This window comes from Leuresthes tenuis, unplaced genomic scaffold (assembly GCF_036924035.1).
Source record: "Leuresthes tenuis unplaced genomic scaffold, fLeuTen1.0.hap1 SCAF_9, whole genome shotgun sequence".
NCBI classification, from domain to species: Eukaryota; Metazoa; Chordata; class Actinopteri; order Atheriniformes; family Atherinopsidae; genus Leuresthes; species Leuresthes tenuis.
The window spans coordinates 14,464,432-14,479,098 of record NW_027325363.1 but is presented as its reverse complement, the minus strand read 5'-3'; the positions used below and the strand labels follow the sequence as shown (position 1 = coordinate 14,479,098).

At 37.8% G+C, this 14,667-nt stretch overlaps 1 protein-coding gene across 1 annotated transcript in view; it reads left to right on the top strand.

Moving 5' to 3' along the window:
- drd2a (dopamine receptor D2a) overlaps positions 1-14,667 on the top strand; it is a 45,582-nt gene that overhangs the window by 27,372 nt on the left and 3,543 nt on the right. Inside the window, exons 3-4 of the mRNA XM_072392472.1 lie at positions 2,347-2,456; positions 12,563-12,699. Of these exons, the coding sequence (XP_072248573.1) occupies positions 2,347-2,456; positions 12,563-12,699 (247 nt within the window). The remainder of the gene's footprint in view (positions 1-2,346; positions 2,457-12,562; positions 12,700-14,667) is intronic.

The window sequence follows — 14,667 nt, the reverse complement described above, 5'->3', positions numbered from 1 at the left end:
ATGTTTATGGAAGCATTTGAAACAGAGCATTCATAAATGTATTATGCTAATACAGTGGTCTCATTGAGCTCACAAAAAGCTGAAAAGAAATATACAGGAATGAGTAATATCGGGTTTGCAGCTGCATGCTGCTACATAATTATTCCCTCTCAACAGTTGTGAAAAACATCCTGCAATAGATAGATGGAATATGTCATTTTTAATGGTGCTGACATCTCATATGGGAAATTACTGTGTGCATTACGCTTTTTTATGGCTTTTTAGTTTAGTTTTTATCTGTTTAACTTGTGTGTTTCAGCATGACTCCCCCATTCTTATTAAAAAAATTTGCATTATCATCAACACAAAGTGAAGTAATACTTTTTTTGTCAATGTCATCATCAAATAGGTTAGTCTGATGAATTCATTATTTTGCTATTTTGACTGTTTATTATAGATTATATATATTATAGGGTAGGGTCTTCTGTCTTTGTTATTTTTTATTTAAATTTTTTATGCCTGTTTACCACTGGCAAAGGGAAATAGAAACAAAAAATGCCTTTTGGTTGACTTAAATACATTTAACTTTTTATAACATTGATTGATAAATACTTTTTTTTAAAAATATTTATATTAAAAAGTCATTGATTATTTGACTATATTTTGACAGAAAGCTGGGTTGTTTTAGATTAAAGAAATGGGGGCTCCACTATATAATATGCATGTTAACAAGCTTTCTACAACTGTGTAACCAGGAATACCTGTAATGGTTTTCAGGTTTTGGGAGCTTCATACATTTCAAAGCTGGTTTGGGCTGCAGCACTAATGAGGGTGTGTTTGAGGAGCTTTAACAGGAGTGAAGTGTTGCCAGTACTAACAAATGCATCAAGAGCAAGAAAATTGATGATGGTAAAAAAAAAAAAGAGGAAAAAAACGTACAAAATGAAGGTGGAAAACAATATGGCTGTCTTGACACACCGAGAAGCAAATGTCATGCTCGAAAGGTCGTAAAATTGCAGAGGAGAAAAGAGCGGTTGTGGGAGGGAGGAAGGCAATCAGTGCTCAGTGAGATCATTCTGCAATCACTGTAGTGTTAAAGATACCAGCCAGAAAATAGAGCTCTTAAATGATGGAGCTTAATTTTATGACGACATAGCCTGTGGCAAAGTTTAATCAGCTACAGTGAGAAAGAGCTGCTCCCTGACACACATCTTCCTTACCCTTTAAACAGCTGCAGGAAGAGGCAGGTATGACTTGGTGTCAACTAAGCGGGTGTAATCAGACCTGTCAAAGCCTCACTGATGATGTTGGTCTCATCATGGGGTTTGACCAAGCCACAGAAACCAACAGTGGTATGAACATAAATAGGTTATGATCATGTCGCTGGATGAAGACCATATGCGGCTAAAGACAGGAATTGATGTCTAAAGATAATTGTCACTGTCACTACTGATACTTAGAGGTTTTTACAGTTGCAACAGGATTTTTATCTTAAAAATTTGGAATTCTAAATTTTAAAATTATCTTTTTAAAAATGAATTATAACCGTACATTTGAAAACGTCAAACATCTGTCTTTGAACTGTCTTTGAACCGATTCACAAGCAAAGTCAAGTAAAAACACAGTGACCCTGAGCGCTGCCAAACAATGTTTATAGAAGTTCATGTTTCTGAGATGGCCAAGAAAAGTCCTGACCTTAATCCAACAAAACTGTGGAAGGAACTGAAGTGAATCATTCATGTGGAAACCTCTCAGCATCCAGAGTTAAAGCTGTTCTATACAGATATTGAGCTAAAATTCCACCAAGCTGACAGTTATGAGGAATGTTTGTTTGAAGTTACTGCAGCACAAAGGGGTCACACCAGATAATTTGCACATTTTTGCCACTCACAAATATGTAAAATTGTATTTTTGTCATTTATGATTAAATGATGAAGAAGGATATGTCTCATTAGTGTAATTAGATTATCTTTGTCTGCTTTTATGACATTTGTGAAAACAAATTTTTACTTTGTATTTTTTGCAGAAATATAAAACTTCCTATATGGTTCACTAACCCTGTCGTGCAGCATCAGTTTTTAAAAAACACAGTGAAAAGATTAGTCAGTTCATGCCACTTTGTTAATTATAAAATACATGCATAAGGCAGGGGTTTATCACGTGCATTTCATGACATTGAATTTAATCTCTTGCTGCGTTTTGGTCTTCTCCTTACGTTACCAGATCTTATGTGAATGCTGCATTTAGTATTGCTTTCTATGGCAGTGGGTGTTGTATTACATCTGCTAATGAGCTGCTTTGTGTAGACACTTTGTTTTGTTGACAGCTGCTGTAAACCACAATTTGTTAATGTTTTTTCTGCTTTAGGTTGTGGGAGAGTGGCGCTTTAGCAAGATCCACTGTGACATCTTTGTCACTCTTGATGTGATGATGTGTACAGCCAGCATCCTCAATCTTTGTGCCATCAGCATCGATCGGTGAGTTTGTCATTGCACAGATTTGTTTAGTCTGGTCAATGACGGTTTCAGCATGGAAATCAATGGAAATCTTTAGCTTCTGAATAACAGAACAGAATTGGTATCTTTTCAGCGCATGACCATCAAGGCCCACCTGTCTATTTACGGACTAAATGGCTTTTTCAGACATGGATTTTATGTCTCCTGCAATCTGGGAGTGGAACACATGTCCTAATTAGTGGTTCCCAGATGTTCCAGGCTTATAAAGATGAACACCTCCATAAAACTGTCTCAAAACTGAAATGTGTGAACAACTTAATGAAAACTTGTAAGACAGGTACATAAAAGACAAAAATGGTCTATTTTAGGACTTCATAATCCACAATTTTAGAAGCAGGCAAATTTGTCTTTGGCTTCACATCTTGACAACTAATCACAAATGGAGGCAGATCACAGAAGCCCTTTGAATATTTTAACGTTCATGAGTTAGAAAACGGATGCTTTCAATAAAGAAAAGAAAACTACTTGTGATAAACAGAATGCAGTTCAATTCAATTCAATTCAATTTTATTTATATAGCGCCAGATTACAACAATTGTCATCTCAAGGCACTTAAGTAATATAGTCCAATTCAAGCCAATTGGAATTCAATTCATTGTAATCATAATCCAATTAATTCATATAGAGCTAATTCAAAAAATTAATATCCTAGCTAAGGAAACCAACAGATTGCACCGAAATGTGTCTTCAGTCCAATCTCCCGTCCTGAGCGTGCCTGTGGCAACTGTGGAAAGGAACGACTCCCTTTTAACAGGAAGAAACCTCTGGCAGAACCAGACTCAGGAAGGGTGGCCATCCGCCTCGACCAGCTGGGGTTTGAGAAGACAGAAAAGAGGGAAAAGAGGGGGGAAAAACACCATAACGCCATTCAAAGGATATCTGTTGGAACAGGGAAACATAGGTTAATAACCACAATAATGTCACATGTACATAAAATCAATTTTGAAATTAAACAGGGGGAAAAAGAGAGCAAAGTGAGGAAAGGTGTGACAGATGAGGTCCCCCAGCAGTCTAAGCCTATAGCAGCTTAACTATGGGATGTTTCAGGATTACCTGAGCCATCCCTAACTGTAAGCTTTATCGAAAAGAAAAGTTTTAAGCCTAATCTTAAAAGTGGAAAGGGTGTCTGCTTCCCGGACATTTACTGGCAGCTTATTCCACAAGAGAGGGGCCTGATAACTGAAGGCTCTACCTCCCATTCTACTTTTAGAAACTCTGGGAACAACAAGTAAACCTGCAGTTTGGGAGCGAAGTGCTCTGTTAGGAAAATATCTTACAATTAAATCTTTAAGATATGATGGAGCTCGGTCATTAAGAACTTTATATGTCAGAAGAAGAATCTTAAATTCTATTCTGAATTTAACAGGGAGCCAATGAAGAGAAGCTAAAACTGGAGAAACATGATCTCTCCTGTTAGTTCTCATCAGAACTCTGGCTGCAGCATTTTGGATCAGCTGGAGGCTTTTCAGAGAATATGTGGGACAGCCCAATAATAAGGAATTACAGTAGTCCAATCTTGAAGTAACAAATGCATGAACTAGTTTCTCTGCATCACCCTGAGACAGGATGTTCCTGATTTTAGCAATATTACGAAGGTGAAAGAAGGCAGTCCTAGAAACCAGTTTTATATGTGCGTCAAATGATAAATTCTGGTCAAAAATAACTCCAAGGTTCCTCACTGTAGAACTAGAAGCCAAGGAAATACCATCTAGAGTAACTATATAACTAGACAATTTCTCCCTGAAGCGCTCAGGTCCAAAGAGAACAACTTCAGTTTTGTCTGAATTTAAAAGCAGACAGTTCTGAGTCATCCAGGTCTTTATGTCTTTAAGACAGGCTTGTAGCCTGACCAACCTGTAGGTTTCATCTGGTTTCATAGATAAGTACAGCTGAGTATCATCAGCATAACAATGGAAATTTATGCCATGCTGTCTGATAATGTTACCTAATGGAAGCATGTATAAAGTAAAAAGAATCGGTCCAAGCACAGAACCCTGAGGAACTCCATGACTTACTCCAACGTGTGAGGAAGATTCTTCATTTACAAGAACAAACTGGAATCTATCAGATAAATATGACTTAAACCAGCCTAATGCAGTTCCTTTAATCCCAATAACATGTTCAAGTCTCTGTAACAGAATGCTGTGATCGATCGTATCAAATGCAGCACTGAGATCCAACAGGACAAGCACAGAAACAAGTCCGCTATCAGAGGCTAACAGGAGATCATTGGTAACTTTCACCAGTGCTGTTTCTGTGCTATGATGCACTCTGAATCCTGACTGAAACTCTTCAAACAGATTATTTCTATGTAAATGATCACAAAGTTGAACTGCAACTATTTTTTCAAGAACTTTGGACAAAAAAGGGAGATTGGATATAGGTCGATAATTAGCCAACACTTCTGAATCAAGAGTAGGTTTTTTAAGTAAAGGTTTAATTACAGCAACCTTAAAAGTCTGAGGTACATATCCTGTCAACAAAGACCGATTGATCAAATCCAATATGGAAGTGTCAATTAAGGGGAAAACCTCCTTGAACAGTCTGGTTGGGATTGGGTCTAACATACAAGTTGATGGTTTAGAAGAGACTATTGCTGTTGTTAGCTCAGAAAGATCAACTGGACAGAAGCTGTCTAAATACAATTCAGGTTCGAAAGATACTTCTAAAGCTGCTCTACTTGATGATACATCAGTGATAATAATGGGAAGGATTCCATTAATCTTCTCTCTGATAGAAACAATTTTATTGATGAAGAATCTCATGAAATCATCACTGCTGAGAGTTAAAGGAATACATGGCTCAACAGAGCTCGGACTCTTTGTCAGCCTGGCAACAGTGCTGAAAAGAAACCTGGGATTATTCTTATTCTCTTCTATCAATAATGAATAATACGCAGTTCTAGCTTTACGAAGTGCTTTCTTATACGTTATTAAACTATCTTTCCAGACTAATTGAGACTCTTCTAAATTAGAGGAACGCCACTGTCTCTCCAGCTTTCTTGCAGTCTGCTTTAACGCACGCAGCTGTGAATTATACCAAGGAGCCAACCTCTTCTGACTGATTACCTTCCTTTTCAGAGGGGCAACATTGTCCAGTGTTGTACGCATTGAAGCTGTAGTGCTGTCAACAAGAGAGTCAAGTTCTACTGGAGTAAAATTTAGGTAGCCATCCTGTGTCATATCAGCACATGGCAGTGAAGAAAAGGATGATGAAATCAACTCTTTAAATCTGGTTACAGCATTCTCTGACAGACACCTTCTATATGTAGAATTCTTCTCAGAAACCGTGTAGTCAAGTAATGTAAATTCAAAAGTTATTAAAAAATGGTCAGACAAGACAGGGTTATGAGGGAACACTGTTAACTGTTCACTCTCAATGCCATAAGTCAGCACAAGGTCAAGGGTATGATTAAGGCAGTGAGTAGGTCTGTGAACACTTTGAGAAAATCCAATAGAGTCTAATATAGAATTAAAGTTAATATTTAGGCTGTCATTTTCAACATCTACATGAATATTAAAGTCACCCACTACAATGACTTTATCTGTACTCACCACTAACTGGGATAAAAACTCTGAGAATTCAGACAGAAACTCAGAATAAGGGCCAGGCGGACGATACACAACAACAAACACAAGAGGTTTTTGTGATTTCCACTTTGGGTGGGAAAAACTGAGAATCAGAGATTCAAAAGAGCTAAAACTAATCTTGGGTCTAGGACTGATTAGTAACCCTGATCTGAAGATAGCTGCCACTCCTCCTCCTCTGCCTGTGGTTCTAGGAACATGAACATTTAAATAGTCAGAGGGAGTTGATTCATTAATACTAACATGATCCTCCTGCTGCAGCCAGGTTTCTGTAAGACAAAATATATCAATATGATGATCACAAATCAAATCATTCACTAACAGAGACTTCAAAGGGAGAGATCTAATATTCAGCAAACCACATTTAATAGTTTGATGTTTTTGTTCAGTTAAAGTTTTTGTTTTAATTTTTTTTTGCACAAGAGGATTTGCTCCTTTTGTGTTTTTTGATTGAGGGGGGGGCAGCATCAGGTGGGAAGCCGCAGAGAAGTGTGTAAGACTACAACTCTGCATCCTGGTCTCAACCCTGGGATGTCATGTTTTTGGATGACTAATAAATTCGTCCATATTTCTAGAAATGAGAGCCGCTCCTTCCAAAGTGGGATGGATGCCGTCTCTCCTCATCAGACCAGGTTTTCTCCAGAAAGATTGCCAATTATCTATGTAGCCCACGTTGTTTGCTGGACACCATCTAGACAACCAGCGATTGAATGAGGACATGCGGCTAAATATGTCATCACTGGTCAGATTTGGCAGGGGTCCAGAGAAAACTACGGAGTCCGACATTGTTTTGGCAAAATTACACACCGATGCAACATTAATTTTAGTGACCTCCGATTGGCGTAACCGGGTGTCATTACCGCCGACGTGAATAACTATTTTACCGTATTTACGTTTATCCTTAGCCAGCAGTTTTAAATAGGATTCTATGTCGCCCGCTCTGGCCCCTGGAATGCATTTGACTATGGTCGCTGGTGTCTCTAATGCCACGTTTCTGACTATAGAGCTGCCAATTACCAGGGTTTTGTCCTCAGCGGGTGTGTCGCTGAGTGGAGAAAATCTATTAGAAACGTGGACAGGTTGATGGTGAACCACGGGCTTGACTTTAGGACTATGACTCCTCTTCCTGACAGTCACCCAGCCACTCTTAAGTCCCGGCTGCTCGGGATCTGCTCGGGGACGACTAACAGAGCTAGCTACGCTAGGTGGCTCCGCACTGACTAAAGGGGCCTGGCTCGCTATCGGGTGGTTTTCAACAGTGCAGAGCCGAGCTTCCAATTCAGATAACCTTGCCTCCAAAACTACAAAAAGACTACATTTGTTACATGTACCATTACCACTAAAGGAGGCAGAGGAGTAACTAAACATCTGACACAAGGAGCAGGTGAAAGCAGGAGATAGAGGAAGAGAACTGGTAGCCATGCTAAGCTAGAGAACCAGACACAACGCTAAAAAGTGAAAAATAAAAACTAAAGATCTGTAAGAGTGAGCGTTAGAATATAACAAGTATGGGATAGAGTTAACTATGCAAGATGTGTAAATTATAGGGAGAAATAAGGTGATTATTAGTAGTTCAAGAAGAGCGAGAACTGTCACAGTGCACACACACAAAGCAACAGGAAGTGATGCAATACGTCTTACCGCAAAGCAAAGCCGTCAGACCGTCAGCATACGTCAGTTGAATTCTATGAGATAATAAAGGTGGGGAAAGACAAGAAAGAGCTACAAAAATGTAGCAATAACAGAGCTGAGGAAATTAGGGAAAATATACATCATTGTTTCAGATTTGTGGGGGTTTTGGAGTTTTGGGGTTAAAGAACATGAAAAATGCAAAAGGTATTTCCTGTTGGAAAGAGACAAAGATGTTTCACATGTACCCATGAAAAATATTTGAGAGTAAAAGCCAAAAAGTAATTATCTGATTCTGACCTCTGAAACAAGCCATGCAAGAAGTTATTGGGACGACCAGAACAATTTAGCCTGGAGGCACTGTGCTTTGGTTTATTAAAGTGCTTGTGTAGTAACTGGAGATCCTGTGTTTGAATCCCAGCTGTACTCAACTGTTATCTTGCAGAGGACTATATCTTTAAGAAGTGCAATGCCATCACAGAATGATAAAATATCTTGCTAATCATACAGATGCAGACTTTTATCAACCTGATGCAATTTGTATTCATAGGTTTTGTTACACTGGTTGAATTCAAACTATGTATACTTGTCAAATGTTTTTCCTGAAGATCCTGACAAATCTGAAAAAAACTGTGCAAAGCAGCTCAGTCTGTTCATGAAAACTGCATCAACTCTATTAAATGCACATATATCTAATTACTGATTCCCAGCACTGTCTTCACTGTTGTCCAACTTTGAGATTAAATTTTTAATCATCAAGCAAAAGAAGACTCTCAAAATCTAGTTATATCATCCTGTGCTTTTCTGCACAATTCAGACCGTCACAATTTCTACTGATTGTATGACATTAACATGAATATACTTAAAACAATTTAATTTAATCTAAATCTGAATTTTCAATACAGCGCTGCTTGAAATGGTCACTGTGAAGTCAGTGTTATTTGAACAATGTAATGTCCACAGGTTAATGGCACCATGAGCCTTTTGACTGGTTACCAGTGTCTGCCAGTGGCTATAAAATATCTGGGTGCAATCAAGGTTGGGTTTCTCGTAAAAAACAGTGTGTCTTACTTAACCATTTCTTTCTGCTTGCATGTCAGTATGATATACATGTAGACACATCTTACAGTCTTTGCTCATGCTTTATTTAAACAAGCTTTTGTTTGGCGCTATCCCAATGAGAATTTTTCTGTGACAAGGGCAAAATTTTCCACTGACTATTTAAAGATGCAGACTGAATGTCGATTAACAGCAAGCAGCGTAACCGGTTGTAGAAGACCGAAGAACCTTGTTTGCAGCCCACGTTCCTCACATATTGAAGGACATCAAACAATGAATGTGGTGACATTATGTCTTTTTCAGCAGTTTACCTTTAAGCGATAAACGACTCCGGATAAAAACATTTGCATTAATCAGTATCATGTTTCTGGCTTGTGACACATCATCTGTTTTTATGTAGTGTCACATGCTGCCATTTTATTATGACCTCTGGAAGATTTTGCTCTAGCAGCATTATATATTATTATGCCATACTATTTAGTACACCGGATTAATTTTGCAAGACAATGTTTGGTGAACCATACCGTGCTCCTTTTCCTAAACCTAACCAGTAGATTGTTTTACCTAAACCAGAGCAATTAGTTCTGAGAAAAATACCTGCAAATAATTGTGTTTAAGCAACTTAAAAGGCATTGGAAACAAAGTTTGTCTTCCTGTTGATGCATATTTTATATTTTTGTAGTTTTTTAGTTTAGCCATTGATACCCACAATGTGAGAAACAGGTGATAATTCTATATGGGTTTACACTATAAGGGACCCCTCACACACCCACAGTCATTACCATTAAAAACACTGATCAATATAAACAGCTTTACAACCAATACAGAAATTAACCTGTGCAATCTTTAAAAAAAATCTGCTGTCAAGGACTGTGGTGAGGTAGGACCCAGATGCAGTTCTTTTCCAAAAATCAAAAGGTTTATTCTAATGCAGGGAGCACGAATAAAAGGCGCGGCAGAGCCAGATCATCAAAAATACTTAAACATGAAAAAACAAAACAAGACTATGGCTAACAACACTATGACACTGTGATTCACAGGACTTATCTGTGACGTTCATGAGGGGTTGTGAAGGTGAGGATTCTGCAGTGAATGAAAGGAAACCAGGAGACTAAATACTGTGGAGGGAGTGATTAGTGAACGAGGTGCAGCTGTGAACAATGAAGGTGATGTGAGTGAAACTAGGTGACAGGGGAAAAACATGACCAGAACATAACCTGAAAACAAGACTATTAAAACATAAACTGTGACCTGAACATAAACTGTGACATCTGCAAGAACAGCATCTCATATATGAACTCCTGAAGTCGATTCATTAGTGCTAGGAAGAAGTCACTTTTTCATCAGTGAAACTAAAATGATCAGTCAGTGATTAATCAATGAAAACAGATCACAGCAGCAGGAAACAGTTATAGCAGGAAGCTGTTCAACTGAGGGATAAAAGTTTCAATATTGAATCTGTAGGAAATCATGATGTAATACTGATTTCTAGAATACGTATAACAATACCAAGAAAACGACATTTTTCATATTTACAGTTTGTAGAGTTCTGTCACATTTAATTAAACTTTATTTTTGGCTGGGCTGCGTTTTCATCCTGAAGCCAAACGCAAAATGAATGTCCACCGTGGACGCAACTGCACAATTCTCTCGTCAAAGTAACCGAATTAGAACAGAGATGACTCTTACATACTTGTTAAAAATCTTGTTAATCTGAATAATTGAATGGCGAGTTACTGTTTGTGTGTATCGATAAAGAATGTTCCGAGCGTGCTGGAGAGGAATGGCATCCACATTTACATTTAGATGTTGTTCATCTGACTCGGGACAGCTTGCTGCATACTTGTGAATACTAATCAAAAAGAGGATGAGTGTGTTGGAATATAGAAATGCTTTCACCAAGATTTACAACATTTCAGCGTCCAGCCATATGAGGCTGAAGTGCCGTGCACAGTCACAGATAGCTGTATTTCCTTTTATCGGTTCAGCAGCCTCTTGGGTGCATCGTAATTTATACATCAAAGAATTGTTTCTTGCTGTGCTAACTTTGTTCTTATTTACTAATATGGAGCAAACTGCCAGACGATCAACTTATAGAATCTATTTTTATGAATTTCTGCGAATACAAGCAAACGTTTATGTTAAGGGATGAATACATAATTATAAGATTGAGTTTGTATTCTCCAGCAATGGCCAATCAAAGCAGCTTCTCATTTCCTCTTTAGAAACAGATTGCCTTCACGTAGGAGCTGATGTAAATGTACACATCCCACATATAATTTGAAAAAAACTTCCAATTATTTAGTTTTTTGAGTGGAATCAGACAAGACCTGCCGGCAATGATATTCAGTAGAAAATTTTACACATTGCTGTTTTTAGCAGATAGACTTATATTTAGGTGAGATATTTCTGACAGTTTTCTCCCTTCATTTCCATTTTTCCCTAGATATAAAAGGAAAAGTTGTTTCAATTTGTTTACAAAATTACACTAAGTTTCAGTTCTTCATCAAATTTTTTTATATAAAATGTGATTGGTTTTGACTAGGTATGATAAATAATAGCAATTCAGTTGTTTCCAGAATTTGATAGTAACAGTCTTAATCTTCTCTCACATCATAAATGGTGACAAGATTTTGTAAAATGTTGTCACGTTTATATTTAAAGAATATAAACGTAACATTTTTTTGTAAAAAGAAAAACAGTTGGAAAGAAGGAGCCTTTATGATCTGACATTATCTTCAAAAATGCATAATAGTGAAAGGTATGTAGAGGTGTGGAACTGTTTAAAGAGTAATTTGGCCTGCTTTTGTGGCACTGTTGCTTTTAACGCATCCAAATTGATCACAAAAACTTCTCCTGCTGCCTTAAGATGGCTGCAGAGGATATTTGTTTGTCGGTTTTTTCTTTATTTGTTTTTAATTTTCCAGATTTTAAAGCAAACATGAGCAAAAGATCCTTCAAGACAAATTCATGTTAACACATATTAAATCTCTGTCAGATTTTTTCAAATAACCTGCCTATTTGTGCTGCTCCTACCTTCTGAAAATACTTTTATCTTCTCACGAGCACAAAAAGTCTTCTCTCTTGTGACAGCAATTTTTTTTCACAGTTGCCATGGAAATATATGACACAGTCCATGACAACACAGAGCAACGGCATTACCATAGAAAGAGTATATCCACATTTCCTTTCTGTTTGTCCAAAGACAGAAACCCATTCAGAATAGTCTCCTAAAAGCCAAACCCACTTGACTTTTTATGTCAAAGGCCTTTAAGCATAACAACATAGAAATCAATGAACAACACACTGTAAAAAGCTATGCATTTCCTGGTATTTACAGCAAGCTCACTACTAAGGTCAAGAAATGTAGCGAGGTTAAATGATAAGGTCTGTCGTGAGAGAGAAAAAGGGATAAAGCAACCTCCCCCGCAGCCTTTCATTATGATGTGAACTGAAGCCTACAGCGCATATCTGTTTCCAAAGGGCCAGTCCGACATAAAAACGGATATGATCACAAATGACAGGAAACATTTCTGGTTTAACCCACTTGCTGGCTGCATATTCTCAGCTGTGCTTTAGGCTACCCCTTTTTTATTGATTTAAAAAAAGGGAACAAGTAACAAATGGGTGTACACCATAAATCTTTTCTTTTTCTTTTTAAATGATTAATTCCAAAGGATAAAAGTATTTCCAAACATTTTGTTGAACGTGTCATTCTTTTGCTATTGTTTTTTGGGTGCGTGACATATGTGTTCTAACTGTGGCAGCTATATTTTCTTTACACCCTCACAGATACACAGCAGTTGCAATGCCAATGCTGTACAACACGCGCTACAGTTCCAAGAGGCGGGTCACAGTAATGATCTCTGTGGTGTGGGTTCTGTCTTTTGCCATATCATGTCCTCTGTTGTTTGGCCTAAATAACACAGGTAAGAGATATTTTAAAACACATCTGCTGTCATTCATGCTTTTCAGATGTGGGACTGTAATTGTAGAGCAACAGCAGTGCTGTTTTGTGTCATTTGTTGGCACTGCAAAGGCAATAATCTAGATCAAACTACAAACCTGATTAGCATGCATATTTATGACAACTGTTTAGAAAGTTTGCACAGACATTACCTTAATTTGTGAAGGCTGATCAGTGCCAGAAAACTGCTGCTTCACACTTTGCACCCACCTCCCCCATCAGCCTTAGGCTCACACTAAAGAGCAGTAGCTGTAGTGAAGTATTACTGCTAAAGCAGCTCTGATTAAGGACTTTTTGGAAGATGCCAACTTGTTTCTTGTCAGCTCCTGTGGCTCGCATCCTGTCACTTTAAATCTCCACTCATCCCTTCGAGAGCGTTGATGTAACGTTGATTCAGTCAGGACTCAGACCCCCCAAAACATCCTGTGACTGAAGATGCTCCAGGTGTAAGATACAAGAAACATGAAAGAAAGACCCTGTAGTAGTGGTAGCAACAAATATTACATTATTAGTAGGGGAAACTGAAATATTATCTTTAATTAACAGGAGCACGTTTTAAATTAGAATTTTAAAAAAACAGCGCAGCAGTCATCATCCTGAGTTTTGGTGCATGTGTTTGTAAATGGGAACAACATTAATGGTCCAGTCATCTGAGTTAGGGCTCAGTGATTTGTTCAATGATACAAGATACGGATCTTTGAATTTTTATTCAAAGGGTTCTCCAGGAGTTCATTATGTAATGTCCTTGAAGTGCGGTGGTTTAAAGGCAGAAATACCGTGGCGAAGCCATTATTATTTTAGGGCCACTTGCATAAGGCAGACCTAAGATGTTCTTTATATTCCAAGTTAAGGATTCAAAAATTTGAAAAAGTTCCCAGCAGGGTGCAAGGTGACTAACAGCAAGCGTGTCAGGATTCAAAAAGTTCAGCATGAAGATGAATTCATGAGTAGAAAGAATTACCAATTACTCAATGCACAGTTTCAAATAAATCAACTAATCTGGGTTTTCTCTTTCAAACTATTTGTGCGTGACTCTGAGATAAGATGAAGTGTTAACAATCATGCAAAGCCCATTTAAAAAATTATAAACAGTCCCCATAAATACTGTGAAATTATCACCATAGAAACTCCTATAATATAGCAAATTACACATTGTGTGAGATTTTGTGTATCACCTTAAAGTGAATCTCTGAGTTAAGAGGAGATTAAAGCTTACCTGTCACATTTAAGGAGAAAACAAAAGGTGCTTTGTGCAACTGGCCCCTGATGTTAAGCCATAACAGAAGATGCCATAATTGAAGAGAGTGTGCTGTTCTTTCACAAAGTAGTAAACAGTAGTGGATAGCCTGGACTCACACTTAAGCTACAGTCAAGCTTAAGCATGAGCCAAGAGTTCAATGTGACTGTGACATCAACAAAAGATCCATGATGACGCAGTTTTTGTGACTCTGTGGCAACAACTGATGCCTAATCTGAGAATGTTGTTAAGGATTAAAGTACACGTCACCAATAATAAGTAAGAGTGAACATTTAAATGTTTCCCTTCTTTTTTCTCACACGCACTACATAACATTGGTCTGAGTGACCACGAAAAGGATACTTTAGATGTGTCATCAGACCACTGCTCTCTCCCACTGATTGCACAGTGTAGAGGCCATGTGCCAAGTGTGTGCCCAAAAAGCTAAAGTGATCAAAGGGGTCTGAAAAGTCCTTAAATGTACTGACAAAGTTGCTTTTTGAGGTTAACTGAAGCATTTTATTCACTGCTGTGAGTGACGGGGACGTCAGCCACTTAAGCTGAGAAGGTACATAGTTACATTATTCTAGAATATGAATGACTAATTCCTAAAACTTTAAAACTTATTATCTACCCAACAAACAAATGTCCAAATAATAGAATATCCAGCTCCAGGTGAAGTACAGGGAGCCT